Source organism: Mizuhopecten yessoensis, unplaced genomic scaffold, assembly GCF_002113885.1.
Source record: "Mizuhopecten yessoensis strain PY_sf001 unplaced genomic scaffold, ASM211388v2 scaffold9311, whole genome shotgun sequence".
Taxonomy (NCBI): Eukaryota; Metazoa; Mollusca; class Bivalvia; order Pectinida; family Pectinidae; genus Mizuhopecten; species Mizuhopecten yessoensis.
Window position 1 is genome coordinate 427,508 of NW_018407984.1, and position 25,427 is coordinate 452,934.

General features: G+C 37.1%; 1 protein-coding gene across 6 annotated transcripts in view; it reads left to right on the forward strand.

Moving 5' to 3' along the window:
• Window positions 1-25,427, forward strand: part of LOC110457794 (activated CDC42 kinase 1-like) — a 69,535-nt gene that overhangs the window by 13,825 nt on the left and 30,283 nt on the right. For 4 of the 6 annotated variants that reach the window (XM_021509196.1, XM_021509198.1, XM_021509197.1 and 1 more), the window contains exons 2-4: window positions 5,582-5,710; window positions 23,654-23,783; window positions 24,910-25,110. In XM_021509196.1, coding sequence (XP_021364871.1) covers window positions 5,610-5,710; window positions 23,654-23,783; window positions 24,910-25,110 — 432 coding nt within the window. In that variant the 5' untranslated portion in view covers window positions 5,582-5,609. Of the gene's footprint in view, window positions 1-5,581; window positions 5,711-23,210; window positions 23,254-23,321; window positions 23,339-23,653; window positions 23,784-24,909; window positions 25,111-25,427 lie in introns of those variants that run through there. The other 2 variants (XM_021509200.1, XM_021509199.1) reach the window with 2 other exon arrangements.

A 25,427-nucleotide genomic window follows, 5' to 3' on the forward strand; every position in this document is an offset into this window, starting at 1 on the left:
AGGGGTCAAATACGTTAAAAACTTTAAACAACTTCTTCTCAATAACCCAAATGCCCAGGGTGATGATATGTGGCCAGTATCATGCTGGGGTAAAGGGCTATCAAGTTTGTTCAATTGAATGACCTTCACTTATATTCAAGGTCACAGGGGTCAAATTTGTTTAAAATCTTTAAACAACCTCTTCTGAATAACCATGGGTCCCAGGATGTTGATACTTTTGCAAGTTGCATCCTGAGATGAAAGGCTATAAAATTTGTTCAACATAATGACTTTGTTCGACTTTCAATCGCAGGGGTGAAATGTTTTAAAAAATATTAACAGGTTCTTTTGAATGAATTCTAATCATAAATACTGATATTTTGCCTGTACCTTTATTTTAGATCACTTTTAAGGTTACAAGTGTGAGATTTATACCAGGTGAGCGATGCAGGCCCATTGGGCCTCTTTATAATCATAATTTACATACAGAATGTCTACATGTTATATTTCATTTGTAATTTTCATTTAGTTGGTGTGCTAGATGTTTAAAACTAACAAAAAGTACATATTCCTTAATGTACACATCATTAATTTAACAGTAAGATCAAACTTTATATTAATACCTTAAGTTTTAGTTGATAGTTGATTTTTCTGGTTGTATATCTAAAGAAGTATAGACATGCTTCAGGGACAATCATTACAGCAAATATATAGTCAATCTTAACAAAATATCTGAAGTATTTTAAGATTCTATAAACAAAAAAGTTTTTGCTAAACTTATCTCAGAAATAGGTTTTCAATTTTTTGTCTATTAGATATGTTTTTATTCCTAAACTTAAATCTCACCCATACAAGTATCAATAATGTGCATGTGAATCACAGTACAGCTTTTTTACATAGGCGATATCCATCCATTTTGTAATGTCTTATCAGGGATAATGGAGAGATTTTAAATTTGAATTTAATTTGATAAGTTTAAAATCAACTTTGCACGCATTATATAATGAATGTTAGATATTTGGGTAAAACTAATACAAATATTTTGAGGACACTTCTAAAGATTTATATCTTGCTGAATAAGTATTGATGAGATATACACATTTTCTTGTAAAGATGTCTTTGTATAGTGTATTTGTTCAAAGATTGATAAAATGTTTGAGATTGCAAGTCGGTTCAAGTTAATGTTATACTGCTATAAACTATAACCAGATAAAGTGTAATACATTGTATATAATTATCCAAGTTAATGTAATCCCGCTATAAACTATAGTCAGATAAAGTGTAATACATTGTATATGATTATACAAGTTAATGTTAAACCGCTATAAACCATAACCAGATGGAGTGTAATACATTGTATATAATTATACTCAGCTACAGGGGATGTAATTATACACAGCTACAGGGGATGTAATTATACACAGCTACAGGGGATTTGTATAGTGTATTTGTTCAAAGATTGATAAAATGTTTGAGATTGCAAGTCGGTTCAAGTTGATGTTATACTGCTATAAACTATAACCAGATAGAGTGTAATACATTGTATATAATTATCCAAGTTAATGTAATCCCGCTATAAACTATAGTCAGATAAAGTGTAATACATTGTATATGATTATACAAGTTAATGTTAAACCGCTATAAACCATAACCAGATGGAGTGTAATACATTGTATATAATTATCCAAGTTAATGTAATCCCGCTATAAACTATAGTCAGATAAAGTGTAATACATTGTATATAATTATGCAAGTTAATGTTATACCGCTATAAACTATAACCAGATAAAGTGCAATACATTGTATATAATTATACACAGCTACAGGGGATTTGTATAGTGTATTTGTTCAAAGATTGATAAAATGTTTGAGATTGCAAGTCGGTTCAAGTTGATGTTATACTGCTATAAACTATAACCAGATAGAGTGTAATACATTGTATATAATTATGCAAGTTAATGTTATACCGCTATAAACTATATCCAGATAACGTGTAATACATTGTATATAATTATGCAAGTTAATGTTATACCGCTATAAACTATATCCAGATAAAGGGTAATACATTGTATATAATTATACATGTTAATGTTATACCGCTATAAACCATAACCAGATGGAGTGTAATACATTGTATATAATTATACACAGCTACAGGGGGTGTAATTATACACAGCTACAGGGGATTTGTATAGTGTATTTGTTCAAAGATTGATAAAATGTTTGAGATTGCAAGTCGGTTCAAGTTAATGTTATACGGCTATAAACTATAACCAGATAAAGTTTAATACATTGTATATAATTATACTCAGCTACAGGGGATGTAATTATACACAGCTACAGGGGATTTGTATAGTGTATTTGTTCAAAGATTGATAAAATGTTTGAGATTGCAAGTCGGTTCAAGTTAATGTTATACGGCTATAAACTATAACCAGATAAAGTGCAATACATTGTATATAATTATACAAGTTAACGTAATACCGCTATAAACTATATCCAGATAAAGTGTAATACATTGTATATAATTATACACAGCTACAGGGGATGTAATTATACACAGCTACAGGGGATATATCAATAGATACGGTATAGGTTTTTGGACCTGTGACCTGTGTACAGAACTGCCCTGTGTTATCTGTACATGTATGTGTTGCACTGTGTTATCTGTATATATGTTCAATTGTTTTTAACAATCCAGAATAATATACACTGTAAGTCAGTACAGGAAACAGGTATGTAACAGTTAGCTACTGTAAAACATCCAATTTTTGGGAATACTGTTTTTTTCAATTGAAATATTTGAACTATTTCACATATTCCCAAGATATTTTATGCGTTTACTGCCCTTGTTGTAGTGAGGGAATCATGATTATTTGTTATGCACCTGCCATAAAATGGGGGGAGGGAGGGGGGCATAAAGTGTTGCCCATGTCCGTCCCGTCCCATCCATGAGCGGGGGCATTAATGTCTTACAGACATTTTCTAGTTTAAATGATTTCAATCATGATCCAAGAGGACAAAGCCCAAGTTAAACATGATTTATCGAGAAGAAACAAAGAATCATATTTCCCTACTACAAGGGCAATAAGGTGATCAAGTTGATGCACCATTGATATTGGTGTCGTCTGCTTCAGCCATTCGGAATTTGATTGTAATGACTCTTGCCTATTTTTCTAGAGAGGCTCTGAATAAGGGAAATATGATTGGGGAAACTCAAGCACATGAGGGCAACATAATGTTTTAAGACATGTCCACCTCTCCTTGGGAATTTAACAAAAAGTTAGTTGTCTTATGAACTGTGTTTAAAGTGATTTGCAGTATTTGACTGAGTTACATACATTGGTTGGTTGGTTGAGTGTTTTTTTAACGTCTGCCTTTCACCCGACGCGAGGGAGTAAGTTGCCTCTTACCAGACCCTCTTTAGATTTCAAAAGTCAAAGGGCTGTCCAGGGCCCCTCCACAAGTTGGACAGCTCTTCAGATGCGGATTGTCTGTCACAGCAGCTGAGGTCCACAGATCCATGTCTACGCGTGGTCCCCGTTGCCCTCCTATCGAGTCACATACAACTGATGTATACATTTTGTAGTACAGCTGGCATGACAAACTCAGTGCCACCAGCACTTGTAGTAGACAGCCTGTTGTGTGCAGTTTCAAATTGCTGCTGCAATGAATCTCAATATTAAGATATATTTAAAGTATGGAATTGTTTTCATGACGTATTTTCTTGTTTCAGTATAAATGATAATGATTTTCGTTGGTTTATGTCTGTACAATGGAGTAGCTTTCAGCTGTCACGCTATAAATGTTCAGTAAAAAAAGGTTTCCTTTTGATTGATAAAGCCCATAGACTACTAGAAGCTTCAAAATGATGCTGATCACATTGTGTTTCTAGCCCTATGCACATAATTTCTTCTGGCAATGCTTATGAAGGAACTTACAATGGAAATGTTAATATATGAAAATATATGGCACTTTATATGTCCAATCAGCAGCAAGCAGTCACCATTGAAAAGTTCTCCTACATGTTATATAGTGCTAAATCAATTATACCTGGTATGTGTATTATTGTACAATGCAGTTTAAAAATTATTATTCATAAACGTCAGTGTGAGTTCCTTAATGAAAGTACAATGTAAGCACATTTATAATACATGAAAAGTTCTACTTTTCCAATCTGTTGTTTCTACAAAAAATGGATCTATGAAATTAATTTATTGCTATTTCTGAGAACTAGTTAAGGAGTTACATTAGATGCAACAGTCTAAAACAATCATAAAATTTTCACAATTCTGACCTTATTGTATCCCACATATCTCAGGAAAATGCAGACATATCCTTTTACAAATTGCATTGAAAAAACACTACTAATAGTAATAATAATGTATAGTGAAAATTATATTTGGACAGATGCTTTTGTTTGGAAGTAGGTGATTGATTTCAAATAGACTGTTAAGAAGTTTTCCTGGAATGATACAGTGAGTTGGGCAGCAATTTCAAGAGGTCCTCCGGGGATCCACATCAGCTCGGGACATTAAGTTTTAACCGTTTCCTAATAGTAATGAAGTATAGCTGTAATATAACTATAATTGTGTTTTATATAACTGGTATTTTAACTGTAATTGTCTTCAATAAGATTTATCAGTTTTGAAATATGTAAAATCAAAGTTACAGCATTTTCACTTTGTTAATTGACCAGTCAGGGTAGCCACAACATTTGAGTGCGTCTTCTATGTGCTGTTCTTCCTTGTGTCTATCGTCTTTCTCTGTGATGATGTTGTTGCATCTGTCAAGGAAAAATGTGCAATTTCGTCACATTGTTGTACAGGTAAAAAATACAAATCGCTCACATGGAAAAAGATTGTTGAAATTTCAGCCAATTTATCCTCTTTAGCCCCTCCCTTCAGACCCTAGGGTACCTTCGTCCATTTTCAAGGTCACAGGGGTCAAATATGTTTAAAACCTTTAAATAACTTCTTCTGAATAGCTAAAAAGCCTAGAATAATGATATTTGGCCAGTTACATGCCAGGATAAAGGGCTACCAAGTTTGTTCAAATGAATGACCTTTACTTATTTTCAAGGTCACAGGGGTAAAATATGTTTAAAACCTTTTAACAACTTCTTCTAAATAACCGAAAGTCTTAGGATGATGATATTTGGCCAGTAGCATGCTTGGATAAAGGGCAACCAAGTTTATTCAAATGAATGACCTTTACATATATTCAAGGTCACAGGGGCCGATGATATTTGGTCATTAACAGGCTGGGATGAAGGGCTACCAATTTTGTCAAAATGAATGACCTTCGCCCATATTCAAGGTCACAGTGGTCAATATATGTTTAAATCTTTAAATGACTTGTTCTGTATAACCAATAGATCCAGGGTTATGATATTTTGCCAAAAGCATGCTTGGTTGGAAGACTTTAAACTCTGTTCAACCTAATGTCCTTTTTCTACATTCAAGGTCACAGGCGTCATATGTTTAAATCTTTTAATAGGCTCTTATGAGTCAAACACTGATATTCTTCCTGTAGCTGNCTAAGGTAAAACTTTGATATTAACTACGATTGTGTTTTATATGACTGCTATCTTTTTCTTCAGTGTTGCTGCCAATGTCCAGTCAGACAGGATGAGTGAGGAAGACGGTCAGGAATGGCTGTACGACTTACTGACCGAGGTCCAGCTAGAGCAGTTCTACACCAAACTAAGGGATGACCTCCAAGTCACCAGGTACCTCTTAACATTCACTTTTTACTTAATAGACCTCTATATGTTTATAACAATTTGCATACATTTGTCGCCACTCCATGATCATATGCACTGTATACCATTGCTGGGCAAACAAAGTCATGTAATCAGGATTGGCCCTCAGAGCCCGGCACTGTCCTCTGGGGTCTAGCACTGTCCTCTGAGGTCTAGCACTGTCCACAGGGGTCTAGCACTGTCCTCTGGGGTCTAGCACTGTCATCTGGGGTCTAGCACTGCCCTCTGGGGTCTAGCACTGTCCTCTGGGGTGTAGCACTGTCCTCTGGGGTGTAGCACTGCCCTCTGGGGTCTAGCACTGTCCACTGGGGTCTAGCACTGTCTTCTGGGGTCTAGCACTGTCCTCTGGGGTCTAGCACTGCCCTCTGGGGTCTAGCACTGTCCTCTGGGGTCTAGCACTGCCCTCTGGGGTCTAGCACTGTCATCTGAGGTCTAGCACTGTCCTCTGGGGTCTAGCACTGTCCTCTGGGGTCTAGCACTGTCCTTTGGGACTTAAATTAGTCCCAGAGTCATATTATGGTACAGTTGTGTGACCACACAATGCATAAAAAAAAACGTGTGCACACAGTTCACACACCGTCTGCACATCGTCCACAAATGGTGCGCACAACTATGCGATTTAACAATTGTTTGCCTCGTTGTGCGCTTTTCTCCGCACAACTGCGATTTGGTACAATTTGTTAATCAATATTACGGAATGAAAAAAATACGAAAGGCTCGTATGCAATAATGTACACTGTATATATTATTGTAATTTCTTATTATAATAAATACGATTATGTACAATTTTACAATGCGTGTTACACAGTGTTACAGTGACCGTTAGACTGTCAATAATGGGTTTAGATCCTAGGTAACAGGACAGGTAAATAACAATTTGATGAGTGACCAGAGGTTTACCTGGCCTGTGCCTGACACGTTTTTTTTGCATTTGTTTTGGTCTATAGCTCCCCTTCACCTGGTTTTCACACCTTGGCGAGTTACGTAAGTTCCCCGGGCTGGGGATAACTACGGTCCAGGTACAGGTACAGAGTGGCTTTGTTTACCTGTATTGCCGAGACTGTGTTGTAAATTTACATGTGTCGATTTAGGTTGTTTAAAAAACACCAAAAACACAATTTCTAAATTTAAGAAAGTATAGACAGAAAAATAAGTTTAAAGATGTAGATAGAATATAGAGACTTACTAAATAATCAAGTTTATGTGTTTAAACACATGCACAAAACCGTTTATATTATTAAGGCATTCCTCAATTTACACCAACCACGATTGTTATCGCACAACGTTTGCCCATCGTCCGCACAAATGTGCCCAAGCAATGATCGTCCAATTTGTTATCGTTCACACACCGTGCACACATCGTGCGCACACCGCACATCGTGTAACGTTGTTCGATCCCACAACTGTCTTGACTCACTAACTGATATTCCCTCCCTATAACCAACCGGATTTGCCAGCCACTGTTTTTAACAATTTGGTCATATACAGTAAGTTGAAATATAAAGGGATAAACACATGCCTGCTACCAGGGTTTGCCTGCCCTTGGGTACGTAGTCCCAGGGTCATAATTACATTTTATTTATCCCAACCCTATATCCATACACACATTAAGAGGGATCCAAACCAAATTTTTAAAGAAGAATGTTTGGTCCTTGGGACCTTGGAATAAATTATTGTGTAAAGGAAGATTATCATAATCTCCCCTTGTGACTAGTAAAGACAAAAGATATTACTTGGGCTTTTAAGTATGTATAAGCCAGGCAAATAGCTGCCTGTTTGCTAGTATGCAGGTGGATCCACCACACGAACAGAAAGACAAAATAAAAACAATGTTTGTTGAACCCCCTTGTCTCCCTACCAAGGCCCTGCCCTTGGCTTGCTCTGAAACGAATCAACTCCGAATAAGGGCTAGCTATAGCTACGCCCCTGTAAACCTACTCCTCATATTTCTTCTGCTTAGAAGCATCTTTGCTGCAATTGGGACCACAGATTCCAATCTTATGTAAAGGAATAGTGTTTCTTGTCCTTTTTTGGCGCTGAGAGGGTAAACTTAAAGCAGGGGGATCTGTTGACAGTTCTGTATGGCTTTTAATGAGAATGTTTTGTAATGATTGCTTAAATCTGGGAGTGAGTGTTAAAGTTAAGGGATCGAGGCTCTTGTCCAATTTACGAAAATATGTCATGATTTTGAAAAATATAGCTGAACTTGTTGCGGGTAAAAGTCCAGCAATTACTATGTTTACGTGTGCTGCTGTTGTTGTTTGCACGCACATATTTTTTATACCAGAAATGATCAAAATATCGTGTCCTGCATCGATGTAAATGTTTTATGATGTAATTAAAATCTTTTGAGGAAATACATGATCTGGTTTTATGGCAGAGTGCCTTCCGGACTATAACAGTACATGTACAGACAACAAGAATATCAGTATCACGTAGATGTTTGTAAGTTACACATTATTTTTTCATATCCTCCAATAAAACCTCTTTGATTGATTACTGTGAGGCGTTCTTATTGATCTCACGATATATAAATATTGCCTGCAATGTCTGGTGGACCGTTTTATACGGAGCTTACATCATCATTCATTCACATATTTATGTCGTTTTATATATAGATAAATAATACTGACCCCCTGTGGTGGGTGATACAAAGCCAACAAAGAGGCTGTACTTTTATGTATTATATAATCAATATGTCTGCAAATTATCAGCTACATCGTTCATTAGATGATTCATATACAACTTCCCTTTATTTCATTTTCTTTCTAAATGTTGAATTAATTAAAAATGAGCTACTGACACCTTTTAGCTTTATCATGCATTTTATGTTTATTTAAAGCCTGAAGATTTGAGACAGTAAAAAAAAAAAAACTCGGCCAATGGTCATTTTTGTTGTTTATTTTCTTTTTAAAGACTGACGTATCCTCGTACCATTACTAAAACTGTAACTATACATTAGAAACATTTTTTTTTCTTTCATGACTAAAGCTTAGATAAAAAGATATGAATAGAAAACTATACCTTGCATTACTTTCATGAAAAAATAATAGAGATTTGATAAACAAAATGTAATCATTGAGCGCCAGAGCAGGATTTAACCCTAGACTTCAGATTGTTCTACATAATTAATCGCTTTAACAAACTGAGCTACCTAGTCAACGGAAGTGTACAGGTCCAATTGTGTGCTACAGTTTTCTTCTATATAAACAACACGAATACAAAACTGTATTTCCCAGCGACATAGGCACTGACCTATGTTTATTTACAATCACCATGATTAATAAACACAATTACACAATAATGTACAACTCCTAACCTATTTATCTCAATATAATAAACACCCTTTATTTTTTTTGTATACCTGTGCTTCCTGTTACCTGTGTCGCCTGAATGACATGTATAGGTAACAACCCTGCCCATTCGCACATGCAAATACCACCAATAGCGCCACCTATTGGTATATCTCATACCAAAGAGAAAATAATAACATCCTAATTCCTACCGTCAACCGGTTGAAACATGTACATGTATATAAGAACAAAATCCACCGTTCAGTGCGACAGGGATCTTTGAGTAGCATTTAAGTCTGTTGGCTGTGATTTCTAGATCCATCAATAAATGAATCAATGATTGATCATAAATCAATTAAAGATCGCTGGCTGTCTTTAATGAAGGGAGACATATTGTATTAGTACTGGTTCTTCTTCTTCTTCCTCTTCTAGTCGCAACTTGTCCAGGCCATGACTTTTAAACCGTCAAAGATATCTTGATGAAACTTAAGGTATGCATGCATCACCTACAGAAGGTCTGCAGTGCACTGGGATTAGGTCACACTGACCTTCACCTCAAGGTCAAAGGTCAAATAAGTGCAACATTTTCAGTAAAAATTCTTGTCCGGCCTGTAAATTTTAAACCATTTAAGATATCTTAATCAAACTTAAAGCATACCTGCATCACCCACAGAAGGTGTGCAGTGCACTAGAATTAGGTCTCCAGCTTCACTATATACAGAGTTATGACCATTTGTTTAATTTTAATACTGAAGTTTTGTCCGGAGTATAAGTTCCATGTTATTTCACCTACGCTGACCAAACTTACCATATTTATGTATCTTGGGAAGGCGGAAGCTCTCGCACTAAAATCTGGTTTTATGACCCACTATATACAGAGTTATCGCCCTTTGTTTATTTTAGTACCGAAGTATGTCCACAGCATAACTTCTAAACCATTAAAGATATCTTAATCAAACTTAAAATATACCTGCATCACCCACATAAGGTGTGCAGTGCACTGGAACTAGGTCTCGTGCCCCACTATATGCAGAGGAATGGCCCTTTGTTTATTTTTAATACCGAAGTTTATCACCTACGTTGACCAAATTTGCCATAGTTTTCATGTATCTTGTGAAGTAGGAGTGTCACATTCTAAATTCGAGTCTCGTGCCCCACTATATAAAGAGATATGGCACTTTTTATACCGAAGTTTGTCTATTGGCTAATAAGGGGAGACATATGTTTTTGTTCACAAAAACAAAATTCTAGTTGTTATTTAAAACAAACACTGTCAATGGACTTATTTTAGCACACCCAAGAGGTATGGTGTGTAAGGTACGCTAAGGTATGCTAAGGTACGCTAAGGTATGCTAAGGTACGCTAAGGTATGCTTAGGTATGCTAAGGTATGCTAAGGTACGCTAAGATATGCTAAGGTATGCTAAGGTACGCTAAGGTATGCTAAGGTACGCTAAGGTATGCTAAGGTATGCTAAGGTATGATAAGATACGCTATGGGATGCTAAGGTACACTAAGGTATGCTAAGGTACGCTAAGATATGCTAAGGTATGCTAAGGTACACTAAGGTATGCTAAGGTATGCTAAGGTACGCTAAGATACGCTAAGGTATTCTAAGGTATGCTAAGGTATGCTAGGCACCTATATCAGTTTGCCACTTTAACTGTTGGTCAAAAGAAACAAATGATTAATGATCATGCGTTTATATTATATGTTCATGCATTCGATGACTCCTTGTCTAAAAACAGTACATGTATGCTTGCTGCCATATAAGCGTGTTAAAGTCAAGAAAATTCCTATGTTCATTGTATATTGTTCAAATTAAGAACTTTAACGACCACAAAAAATTGATGTACAATAAATATCCACAGTTTTTCTGATTTTGAACCTGAAAATATACTAGATCCAAGGTACAGTATAGTAGATAACCATTTTCATTTGTCAAAATAGAACATTTTACTTTTATTTAACTGTTGGTCATGTTTAGATCAAAACAGGGACAAGGGCGCCATACTTCTTTTGGTGTAGTATCAAAATTTCACCAGGTTAGCACATGGTTAGAAATTTCACCAGGTTAGCACATGGCTAGACATTTCACCAGGTTAGCACATGGCTAGAAATTTCACCAGGTTAGCACATGGCTAGAAATTTCACCAGGTTAGCATGTGGCTAGAAATTTCACCAGGTTAGCACATGGCTAGAAATTTCACCAGGTTAGCACATGGCTAGAAATTTCACCAGGTTAGCACATGGCTAGAAATTTCATATAGCCCAAACATGTTATAGAACAAATTTTTAAAACACGAAAAGTGTTGAAATAAGATTACCGCTAAAATACTTACATTTACAGTGTGCAGATAAGAATACTCATTAAAAAAATGTACCCCACCTCCAACAAATAGTTATGTTTGCTTGCATTTGATCAGCTGAAGTTTTTTTGTCATTAAGTGAACTTACAAATTGAGTGAACTTGATTGAGGTCAATTTTCTTTGTTTAAATGGTAAAATGTTTCAATTGGTGAATACTGTGACAATAGAAACAACCTATTAGATGTATTCAAATAGTTACTAGTTTTGAAGATAGAGGATTTTGCAGTGTCAAGTATTATTTGCATTTTCTTTCGACGACTCGGTTAGAGTAAAAAAATAATGTATGACTTGTAAAATTTTGTTCAATAATTTCCTTGACTGAATTATTTGCCAAAAGTGCAAGTTCAGGAAACTAATGGAATACACCTCTAGGAGTGAGTTTTTATGAATGGCTTAGGAGGCTGGCTGTAGATGCATCGTCTGTAGATCAAGTATCCGGCTGGCACAGATAAAACTGTTCACAATATCCCTCCGGCACAGATGTGAGCTTGGTGCCCCCTCTGCTGATATCCTCGACCAGTCTGTTTGGCAATCCTCGGTATTTCAGTCGTTTTTTTCTCTCTATCAATATTACCTTGCATGATGATATGAAGACAAGCAATGTATTATCAAAGATCTTCCGCCGTGGACCTACAATTACCTATATACCTCAATGTTGGCGGAAGTTACCCTCACAAAAACCCTGTACTATCTCCCTGTTCACACGATATTGATGTTTCCACGGCGATGCACCTGTATATACAGACTGCCAACAGATTAGATTTTTTTTTCTCAACTCAAGTTGCAGTCTTAAGTTTAATAACTTTTGCACAAAATGGTGCATTTTTAGAAGTAGTAAGTTAAATGATATTTTGTGATGTTGTTTTACGTGTAACTGAACAGTTTCACACATAAGAACATCGCTCACTTAATAGATAAACCAACACAACAGGTGCTCACAGCACAGACACATTTAAAATCTGGCTGTGTCTCTTTAAAAATAATATCGTCAGTATTTTTATACTCCAATTATTTTGGTCAATGTTCGATCTTATTCTCTGAATTGACATTTATCAACACTTTTCACAAGTTATAATTATCAGAAATAACAGATTTTACATTGTTCAAAGCCTCAGTACTATTTAACAGGTCATTGATATTTTTTTTAAAAACATTATTTTTGAAGAATTCAATATGAATATGGTCTTCCATAGATTTCCTACTATCCCAGTATATACCTTTAATATTCATTTATATAAATAATATCATGGGTTCAGAGTGTGGTGATAATTTACAGTATCCAGGTTAGACCGTTTCATTTAGGCTTGCCCCCCCCCCCTGTTATTATGCGAACTCGGTCTCTAGAATCAGACATCCAAGTGATCAAATTTTTTTTTTTTTTTTTTCAAGTAATTCAATATTTTAGAGATGGAGGGCCAGTCTACATTTCATTGAGGATGTCTTAGTATTTTAAAGGAGTGGAGTGTCTCTGTCATATATATCTGGATAACTTTCATACATATTTGTATACGCTAAACCTGTACTGAGAGACATCCTAAGGTAAACCTGTATCGAGAGACATCCCAAGGTAAACCTGTACTGAGAGACATCCTAAGGTAAACCTGTACTTATAGACATCCTAAGGTAAACCTGTACTGAGAGACATCCTAAGGTAAATCTGTATTGAGAGACATCCTAAGGGAAAGCTGTACTGAGAGACATCCTAAGGTAAACCTGGACTGAGAGACATCCAAAGGTAAACCTGTCCTGAGAGACATCCTAAGGTAAACCTGAACTGAGAGACATCCTAAGGTAAATCTGTACTGAGAGACATCCAAAGGTAAACCTGTCCTGAGAGACATCCTAAGGTAAACCTGAACTGAGAGACATCCTAAGGTAAATCTGTACTGAGAGACATCCAAAGGTAAACCTGTCCTGAGAGACATCCTAAGGTAAACCTGAACTGAGAGACATCCTAAGGTAAATCTGTATTGAGAGACATCCTAAGGTAAACCTGTATCGAGAGACATCCCAAGGTAAACCTGTACTGAGAGACATCCAAAGGAAAACCTGTACTGAGAGACATCCTAAGGCAAATCTGTACTGAGAGACATCCTAAGGTAAATCTGTACTGAGAGACATCCTGAGGTAAATCTGTACTGATAGACATCCTAAGGTAAATCTGAATAGTTGTCTCTTCATACAGGTTGTATCTTGTTAAAAATCAGTTAGTTAGAGTGAAACTGTGCCAATCTGAGGTCCAGGGTTCGAATCCTGGTCTAGCCCCACTAATTGTTAACACCCAGAACACGGTTGTTGAGTATATTTTGTTTATTTCATCTTTACTATTTCTCACCAAAGTCCTGCAAGGTATGGTCTTCTTTTTAGAAATAATTTATCAAAGCCATTTAAGACATGCTGAAAAAACCAGTTTCCTTATTGCGTAGTGACAGTGTTTTGCAGTGGTATGAGGATACTGGTTCAGCTATTGTGAAATAACTGCAATGTGGAGTTTTAAAGTGGTTTCTTAACGTAGGTGATTTTTAGATAAAAGTACTCTCACGATCGTGAACAGGTTGGATTGTATGGTACTGTATGAAACTTAACAGCTGTTGTGAAGACTGAAACTCTTTGAAGAACACCAAACTGTAATTGTGTAATTATCCCAATGTTAAAGTAAGGGGAGATCAATAGTTAGGGGAGGGTACGTAGTATGGTAAAGTAAGGGGAGATCAATAGTTAGGGGAGGGTACGTAGTACGGTAAAGTAAGGGGAGATCAATAGTTAGGGGAGGGTACGTAGTACGGTAAAGTAAGGGGAGATCAATAGTTAGGGGAGGGTACGTAGTACGGTAAAGTAAGGGGAGATCAATAGTTAGGGGAGGGTACGTAGTACGGTAAAGTAAGGGGAGATCAATAGTTAGGGGAGGGTACGTAGTACGGTAAAGTAAGGGGAGATCAATAGTTAGGGGAGGGTACGTAGTACGGTAAAGTAAGGGGAGATCAATAGTTAGGGGAGGGTACGTAGTACGGTAAAGTAAGGGGAGATCAATAGTTAGGGGAGGGTACGTAGTACGGTAAAGTAAGGGGAGATCAATAGTTAGGGGAGGGTACGTAGTACGGTAAAGTAAGGGGAGATCAATAGTTAGGGGAGGGTACGTAGTACGGTAAAGTAAGGGGAGATCAATAGTTAGGGGAGGGTACGTAGTACGGTAAAGTAAGGGGAGATCAATAGTTAGGGGAGGGTACGTAGTACGGTAAAGTAAGGGGAGATCAATAGTTAGGGGAGGGTACGTAGTACGGTAAAGTAAGGGGAGATCAATAGTTAGGGGAGGGTACGTAGTACGGTAAAGTAAGGGGAGATCAATAGTTAGGGGAGGGTACGTAGTACGGTAAAGTAAGGGGAGATCAATAGTTAGGGGAGGGTACGTAGTACGGTAAAGTAAGGGGAGATCAATAGTTAGGGGAGGGTACGTAGTACGGTAAAGTAAGGGGAGATCAATAGTTAGGGGAGGGTACGTAGTACGGTAAAGTAAGGGGAGATCAATAGTTAGGGGAGGGTACGTAGTACGGTAAAGTAAGGGGAGATCAATAGTTAGGGGAGGGTACGTAGTACGGTAAAGTAAGGGGAGATCAATAGTTAGGGGAGGGTACATAGTACAGTAAAGTAAGGGGAGATCAATAGTTAGGGGAGAGTACGTAGTACAGTAAAGTAAGGGGAGATCAATAGATAGGGGAGGGTACGTAGTACGGTAAAGTAAGGGGAGATCAATAGATAGATAGGGGAGGGTACGTAGTACGGTAAAGCAAGGGGAGATCAGGAGTTAGGGGAGGGTACGTAGTACAGTAAAGTAAGGGGAGACCAATAGTTAGGGGAGGGTACGAAGTACGGTAAAGTAAGGGGAGATCAATACTTAGGGGAGGGTACGTAGTACGGTAAAGTCAGGGGAGATCAATAGTTAGGGGAGGGTTCGTAGTACGGTAAAGTAAGGGGAGATCAGTAGTTGGGGGAGGGTACGTAGTACGGTAAAGTAAGGGGAGGGCAATAGTTAGGGGAGGGTACGTAGTACGTTAAAGTAAGGGGAGATCAGTAGTTAGGGGAGGGTACGTAGGACGGTAAAGTAAGGGGAGATCAATAGTTAGAGGAGGGTACGTAGTACAGTAAAGTAAGGGGAGATCAATTGTTAGGGGAGGGTACGTAGTACGGTAAAGCAAGGGGAGATCAGGAGTTAGGGGAGGGTACGTAGTACAGTAAAGCAAGGGGAGATCAATAGTTAGGGGAGGGAACATAGTACGGTAAAGAAAGGGGAGATCAATAGTTAGGGGAGGGCACGTAGTACGGTAAAGTAAGGGGAGATCAATACTTAGGGGAGGGTACGTAGTACGGTAAAGCAAGGCGAGGTCAATAGTTAAGGGAGGGTACGTAGTACGGTAAAGTAAGGGGAGTTCAATAGTTAGGGGAGGGTACGTAGTACCGTAAAGTAAGGGAAGATCAATAGTTAGGGGAGGGTACGTAGTCCGGTAAAGTAAGGGGAGATCAATAGTTAGCGGAGGGTACGTAGTACGGTAAAGTAAGGGGAGGGCAATAGTTAGGGGAGGGTACGTAGTACCGTAAAGTAAGGGGAGATCAATAGGTAGGGGAGGGTACGTAGTACGGTAAAGAAAGGGGAGATCAATAGTTAGGGGAGGGTACATAGAACAATTGTGGAATTATCCCAATGTTAAAGTAAGGGGAGATCAATAGTTAGGTGAGGGTACGTAGTACGGTAAAGTAAGGGGAGTTCAATAGTTAGGGGAGGGTACGTAGTAAGGTAAAGTAAGGGGAGATCAATAGTTAAGGGGGGGTACGTAGTACGGTAAAGTAAGGGGAGATCAGTAGTTGGGGGAGGGTACGTAGTACGGTAAAGTAAGAGGAGATCAATAGTTAGGGGAGGGTACGTGGTACGGTAAAGTAATAGGAGATCAATAGTTAGGGGAGGGTACGAAGTACGGTAAAGTAAGGGGAGATCAATACTTAGGGGAGGGTACGTAGTACGGTAAAGGAAGGGGAGATCAGTAGTTAGGGGAGGGAACGTAGCACAGTAAAGATATGATTATGTTTGTTTGAATACCGACATCATATGTTACATGTCTTTCTAAGATAGTAAAGTAAGGGGAGATCAATAGTTAAGGGGGGGTACGTAGTACGGTAAAGTAAGGGGAGGGCAATAGTTAGGGGAGGGTACGTAGTACCGTAAAGTAAGGGGAGATCAATAGTTAGCGGAGGGTACGTAGTACGGTAAAGTAAGGGGAGATCAGTAGTTAGGGGAGGGTACGTAGTACAGTAAAGATATGATTATGTTTGTTTGAATACCGACATCATATGTTACATGTCTTTCTAAGATATGCCACCTACATTTATATATACCAATGTCAATACCAAGAGTAACCTAATACAACTCTGATTCTAGAGATAAACATCAACTAGATCTCTACCCCATATTATTAAGGGGGGGGGGGGGGGGGGGGGAGGGGAGATTGTGTTACTTACGGTAAGTATCACTAAATGTGACATTGAAAATAATTCTTTGAACTCCAATGAGTGAAATTTTCACCATTGTTACATCATTTTTCTCTGAACACTTAGGAGACATTGAGGTGTCTGACCACTATATAGCCTTCCACCCCCTCATGGGTGATGGGCTGGAGACCTCCACTGGACTGCCGCCAGGTCAGTGTTTTTTTCTCTACCACCAAGCCTGGCTCGTCCTCATATGACATTAACTGTTTAAAGGATGTAAAGCTTTAGTTTTATTGACGTTATATGCTAATTATTTCTGGTGAAGATAGTTGCTGATGTTACATGCTAAATTTTTGTTTCTATCAAAAAGGTCATTGAGGGGGAAAAGTGTAACGTTGGTAAGTCTGTATTACTCCAGTAACTAGGGTCGTTGGTCGGCGACAGGGTGGCTAAATTAGCACAGGGTCCTGTATTCAAATCCTGATCTTGCCATTCATTTTTCTGCTTTTATTAAAAAATTGGTGCCTGTGACCAACCTTTGTTTCAAGTACTGGGTGAATGCTTGGTGAGAGGATGCCCTAATGAACCCCAGGTTGTAACCTAATAGTGAAGTCTTGGGAGGGGGAGGGGGGGGCCAAGGAAAAAGGAGGGAGGAATGTAGTAGAACTCAACTGGGTCGTTTGTCAGCTACCAAACTTTGTTTTCATTAATTGCTTCCTTGGGATCAATTTTCATGTACAAAGTTCAAAAGATAAGGTCATCAGTACTATTAATAAAGCATTACATTCTACACAACACCAACGCCAAACCTTGATATAAACATTGAACCTTGTCATTACTTGCCTTAAATGCTTGTCAAGGAAGTTTAATGTTCTGTGATGCATTGTTTTCAAGTGATAAATGACTTTGGCTTTTCCAGTTGGTTCACTATTTTGAACAGTTCTAGCTACTTGGTTTCAAATCCTCAGATATAAATTAAAAACTGAAAAAAGTATGTCAACTCCAACATGATTGTGTACAGGTATTTTCAGATAAGTAATATCACACCTGTAATCAGAAACATCCTTTAGGTTTGATCCACAGCGAAACCTCACATTCTTGTCACATTACCCGAGATTGGTGCCATTTAGGTAAACGAGATCTCGATGGTGATGAGCTAATGAACCTGAGACGTGGTTGTCGTTGAAGGTGAAGATGTTCAAAAGGGGGCAATGGTGTATAAAGGATGTGCATTGTATATATATATATATATAGTGTCAGAAGTTGTCATACTTTAAGCTTTGACTACAGGGAATGTCCCTTAATCTCAGCAGTAGAGCGTCTGGCTGGGAATCTCAGGAGTAAAGCATCTGGCTGACAGTCTCAGCAGTAGAGCGTCTGGCTGGGAATCTCAGCAGTAAAGCGTCTGGCTGACAGTCTCAGCAGTAGAGGGTCTGGCTGGGAATCTCAGGAGTAAAGCATCTGGCTGACAGTCTCAGCAGTAGAGCGTCTGGCTGACAGTCTCAGCAGTAGAGCGTCTGGCTGGGAATCTCAGCAGTAAGAGCGTCTGGCTGGGAATCTCAGCAGTAAAGCGTCTGGCTGGGAATCTCAGCAGTAGAGCATCTGGCTGGGAATCTCAGCAGGAAAGCATCTGGCTGAGAATCTCAGCAGTAAAGCATCTGGCTGGGAATCTCAGCAGTAAAGCGTCTGGCTCAGGGAGTCCTGGGGTCACCAGTTTGATCACCAGCGAAAACATTGTATTCTTTTCACTACTTCCTTAAACTCCCTATTGCATAACAACAAATGATGATTTATAATTATGACCAGTAGTGGCCAGTGATCAACACCTCTATATTACTGGAAGCCTAAATTGCATTCATACATATACATAGCGTACTATCAATAAATGAGATTTGGGAGCTGGATAGATTTGTAACGGAGAAAATTAAAATTTACTGTGAAAATTGTAATTCTAGACGTTACTACAGTTGATCACAGATGGTTTCCACTTAGACCTAAAAGTGCCTGTCATATTGAGTTCTGAATCAATCTCACTTTATAAACATACAATCTCACCGAATTCCAGGGAATCGAAAAATTCTGATAAAATTGCCTGCATAACGTCAAACTATTTATCCAGATATTTGTGATATCCTGTTTTGAGAAGATAGGGTTTAACAAAACAACAAACAAAGCTAGAAATAAAATGTGATATGTCAAATCGCAACATTGTACAGATTCGTAGAACTATACTGAAGTTAGATATTACGCATATGTTGTATTGTTTTAATTTGTTTCTCTGCCTCAATCCATTAACACTACATTAATTGTTTGTAATGCTGTAGGATGCAGTTAGCTACCGTATTCACCGTAATTAGCACCCTAAATCCCCCTATAAGCATCCTTACCCCCTTTTGTGGAAGAATTGAAATACCCCTACCCCCACACATATCTGAACGGGGCCAGTCAAAGATTCGTAGTATTTACATTTCAAAGCAGAGATTTATGACAGGGAATGAACAATTGGCTCGACTTTCTCTGAATCATACCAAACATTTGCCTTCCAAACCTCCAGCCATACTTCGATATTTATAATGACTTTTGGTGACAACAACTGTTTTCTTTCATAACTAACATTTCACTACCCTACTAATTGCCCTACTTCTAGCAAATGTTTTTAAGAGTCCTGGGCGCTTATTACAGGGAATACGGTGTAGCTGAATGACGCAGAAAGTGAAATCTTTACTGTGTTATAAAAAATCCACTTGTCTTGTGGACTTCTTATTTATTTGTGATCTAGAAGTCTTACATCGATCATGTATGATTTCTCTTGCTGAGACATCTCAAACTATTTGTTTTCCCAAAGAATTTGTAAGATAGGAATATTTGTTTCATTTCTTTATTTTTTGGAATCTCAAAACAAATGTATTTTATTTTCAATTTCAATTAATAAATAAAATACTTTTTTTATATGAATAAAGACAAGAAAATTTATAAAAAAATGATGTAAGTGACACTTTGAGGCCTTACATTTTAATTGACAAGGTTGTCCATGTACTTAAATGTTGATAATAGTTTATAAGTGATACTTACAGCCTTTTAATGGTTATCATCTTTAACCAGAAGTAACAGATACAACCCCTTTTCATGTACATCAGTGGGTAGGTTTAAGTGTAAATTTATGTTTTCGTTCCCCACACATCCGTCAATCCACACAGCATTTTGGTTAGACTTTGCATTTAACTCAGTTTGGTTAATGCTATAAGTCATATACTTATTAAACCTTTTATATATGTTAATACTTCTTGAGGACAATACATACTATACTATCACATGACTTATCCGCTCACTGCGACCTTTCCGCTTCACTGACTTTTATTAGACTTTACCACATTTCTATGGTACTGCAATTCTCTTAGTCATCAGATTTAGGTGGTGAGATACCTTAAGAGGAATGTGTCACCATTTCTCAGTAGATTTTCTTCAAATTTTGTAGTTATATTGCTTTGAAGTAAAGAAAATTTTCTGCCACAAAAAAGATATAGGTTGTCAGAATTTTAAGGATTTTAAATGGAAATTATGTAAAAAGGAGTGAATTTTGAAAAAAAAATGAGAGACAAAATGAGAGGCAATTTTTTTTGCAAAATAATGTCAATAAAAATGATACTGCCATAGATTAGTATTGCATTAATGTATATCTATTTAATAAATGCTAAAATTGTATAAAATAAATGATCTATAAGCAATTAAAAATTGACGCTTTATAATAAAACCATATACACATAGTAATTGCATGGAAGAGTTATCTTTCTTGAAAAACTTCACAGTAACCGGTTTTCTGAAGTACAGAAAAATTGACATATTAGAGTCATTGATAAAAAATAACTGAATTAATGCCTGGATTGCTTTGAAATACTTTAATATCAAGAGAACACACTATTCTGTCAATAATAAACATACAAAATTCATCAGTTTAATATTAAACATTAGAATATGTGGAAATTGTGATACTGTCTCCCTACGTTGGATCTTCAACTAGGGATGTACTTCCTATTTCCATTTATCAATACACTCCTATGACCTTAAGGAGAACATGACATCTTGTGATATGTAGATCACTGTGACCTATATTTTTGCTTCAAAGACTCATGTTAGACTTTATATTTAGCTCTTTAAGTATTGTTAGGTTTTGATTCAGTTCTATTTTCTGAAATTACTAGATTTGGTTAGATAACCTAGACTGCTCTTATTTCTTCTATTCATCAAAGAGAGAAAATAGGTTTACATATGTTTTACAAATCTTTTCTAATATTTAGTCAGTTTATTTTTTCAATAAATGTGAGTCAGAATGGAATGCAATTTGTCAATAGATGGGAAATGGTTGTATTTTCTGGGGAATTTGAAATGTATAGGAACATACATATATATCTTTTGAAAAACACACTATGACTTTATATATAATTACATCTGTATCAGATATGTGTGTCATCCATGTTTAAATGCCTGAGTAATATCCTTTAGATAAGATCATTCGGGTTTTATATATATAGGTATGCAGTACAAAAAAACTTACCATCGGGTGTCTGTTTTGAAAATTGTCAGTTTTCTTTTTTTTATCATGCATGAATGAAATATTTGCAACTCTGATCCCAGGAAAAACTGTTTTAAGGTACGACAGATTATGGAAAACTATGTTGAATATACAATATGTATGTTAACTAAAATTTAAAAACTTTTAATCTGAATAAGAAAAATGATGAACAGCTGATAGACAAAACAAGGATTCCCGTCCCACACGCAAAGGGCAGGAATATTGATAAACTGCAATTGACAATTCAACGATACCATTTCTATGATCAATTCAACGATACCATTTCTATGATGCACAGACTTGTCAGATTTTCACGGCCATCAGATGTTTCGATAGTGACAAAAATGTAAACAAAGTCACCGATTTTACGACTTAACTTAAAGTGTGATGCCTCACCCTGATGCCTCACCCCGTATACATCAAATGCATGGCGATTTTGTGAAGGCTGGTTGAAGGATCTAATGATTTAAAACATAAACAAACTTTTATATTTTCTGCATCAAGTTTGTTTTTTGTAACACCTCAACCGGTTATATATGTAGCTACGGAGAATTTGTGCAGGTTGGCCACAGAATTTGATGATTTTAAGTGTAAACAAACTTTTACATTTACGATGTTAAGATTGTGCAGCTGCAACCCGGGGTTTGGGGGGAACTTAATGGACATGTTACTCATGAATGACTGAAATGTAATCCCCACACGAAGCATTAATCAGTCCTCCACACGCTTACGATTAAAACACAGGTCAGAGCTAGCAGGAGGTCCAGACGCATCAAGTACCCAGCACTTCCTGCTGTAAACTACATTCAGTAAAACTTAGATTTGGGATTTTACTTACGAGGACACGTCTTCTCTTATACTCAGTGAGTTAATTCACGTTATAAATAAATTGCATGTTTTACATCAGCTGAAGGATTTGACTTAATAAACTTGTACAGTTAATGGCATTTTCCTCAAGATTATATTGCAGCAAACATGATGATATTATTTGAAGTGGAGATACTTGAAATAGAGGGAGAAAAAGATTGCATGATTCAGTGAAAGTTTTAGAATTTTAGAATTTTCACTTTTTTTTAAAGGATATTTTGTATGGGTTAGTATACATATTGTGATGTCTAGACAATGTGTTCATTTATAAGCAGGTGGCTTTTATGATAAAGTTTTGAAGTAAAAAATATATGTATCTATTGCTTAACAAATATTGACTTACAAACACACTACCTGATCAGGTACAGATTACTGAGCTGAGTCTAGCTTTGGCCCACCATGAACAAATCTACCATGGATTTTTGTGTGTTTGCCTCTTAAGTTGTAACTGGACACCAACTGTAACCGCACACTTTTAACTGCCTCAGCATTTAATTTATATACCAGTTGTGAAAATCTTGAAATAAAAAGTGAAAGTCTTTTTTATTTTTATTTTTTATTTTATGGAATCAACAAGCTGGCTGCATACAAACAGAGCTTTGGACTTTTTTATGCTTTGTGAATGCAAAACTTCAATTAGGTCACTATGCGACTATCGTGGGAATTTGGAGTTTATGTGACTTTCTAAAATAATTTTCTACAGAATATAAAGTAGTGATGATTAATGAAAGGAATGTGTGATAAGGAACTTACAAATGCTAAGATGTCAAGGAAGGAGCTGTCACAGAGGATCGTAGGTGGAGCTGTCGGAGGATCGTAGGTAGAGCTGTCGGAGGATCGTAGGTGGAGCTGTCGGAGGATCGTAGGTGGAGCTGTCGGAGGATCGTAGGTGGAGCTGTCGGAGGATCGTAGGTGGAGCTGTCATGGAGAATCGTGGGTGGAGTTAATGATAAGGGTATTTGACTCGCAGACGAAACATTGCTGAGATTATTTAACTGTTGTGGTTGGAGTTTGTTAGGTGAGATACAAGTGAATGTTCCTCTGTTGTGGGCGGAGCGGTCGGTCTCTGTGAGTCGTAGGTGGAGATTTAATGAGGTTATAGTATTAACTGTCATTGATACAAGAAACAATGAGGATTTTATTTGACTGGCATGGTTGGAGTTTGTGACTTTCTAACTTATCTGGCATGGAATAGAGCTGTCAGAGGGGACTCGGTGATGAAATTATTTCACCATCTTGGTTGGCGGTTGTGATGAGGTGATGTTTGACCGTCATTGACTTGGGAGTTCGGGATGAGGTTATTTAACTGTCGTTGGAACTCTTTACCTTCCAGGTTGGCACATTTTGACTATGTCAAAGGAGAAGACCTGGAGAAGATCGGTATGGGGAAGCCCGCCATACGTCGCCTTCTGGACACCGTGAAGCGCAAACGAACAACAAGAAAGTCACGCATCTTGGAAAAGGTATGTGGAACATTCTATTATAAATATATGAAACTGTCAATTGAACAGGGGCATATAGGTGTTCAGCTCTGAATAAGCAAAATGATGGAAAAGTTGACGGAAGATGAAACCTGTCACTAATATGATCATCACAGATTTCTTCACTCCTGAAGTATCGGACAAACCTGCACAGAGATAATGAACATTTCCTGTTCACCACATAAAGATTGAACAGATTTTTTTCAATTTCATGCTGGTATGAACATTGAAAAAATGCTAATTAATCCTTATATTTAAATCATAAATTCTTATTTGTTATTGACCTAAATACAGATAATCTCTTATATTTCCGATATTGAAATGTTTATATTTATGTTGAGATTCCTGGAACAGCTTAAAATGTTGGCTTCTACCAGTTTCTCATGTCATTCTAGGCGAAGGAGAAGCTTTGAAATGACGCTGATCCAATTGCATTCATAGCCCTATAAACACAATTACTTATGATAATTCTCAAAGAGGAACTTATGGATAATGCTGCAGACATGATTGTCGTTGAACAGTGCTCATTTTACAGAGACGTGTGACAATGCTTTGTACGTACTTGCATCTTCCATTTTGACATTGTGGTTCACAATATGTTTTTTAGACAATCAGAAACTTTGATATAAGGTTCCAAGAGAAACATATGGTTTTTAAAACCCGATCTGAACATAACTGTGTGGAAATGTTTGCATTGTCACTATTTAAATAGATCAAAGTGTGATTATTTTTGCGTTGACAAAGGTTCAGTAATCAATCCTATATATATATCTATAATCTGTAAAATCTATTAGTATATATTTGCGTGTGGATTTTCGCACTTATGTTCTCAACATGAAAAATGTGAACATTTCCACACCACAAAAACGTCCACTTTACAATAACCTTGGCTCTTGTTGAGTATTATGGAGGGATATTCCTCACAAGTTGCACAAAGAAATTTACATTAACCTACATATGGTATATAAAACCTGCCAATATATAATTCTTTAAAACATTTCATGTGAGATATTGAATATAAATGTAAGCTGTATATGATGCCAACTCTATTAAGTCATTAATAATTTATTTAAAAGAAAAAGATTATTCGTTTTAATCTACTCAACAGATTCTGCCAAGTACAAAACTTTCAGAAAAGTCGAATGGGAGTAACGGCAAGAAAACATCAGGATCCCCTGTCAAGTATACCGGTGACCACACCCTCACTTGTCTCATCAATGAGCGGTCACTAGAAATGACCGTCAAGCTTGGTAATGGATCATTTGGGGTGGTCAGAAAAGGCTCTTGGACAACACCACCTGGCAATAAGGTGAACTATGTTTTTCTCTTGTTTTGTTTATGTTTGTATCTCTGTGGACGAGGTCTACCTCAAGATAAACATAAACAATATCTTCTTGCATGCAATAAAGTTAAGGATACATGCCACTTCAAACATAGTATTACTTATATCTCCTTCTCAAAAGAGTTCTTCATTGAACCGTAATCTCCTTTATAAAAGAGTTCAGTATTAAAAACAGATGGTAACACTCCAGTATTTTCTGAATTATAACATACAAGGTAATGTGTGTTGAACATATAAAAGGGAGATAACTCTGACACAGTTCAGTCATAAGGTAGCATGTAATC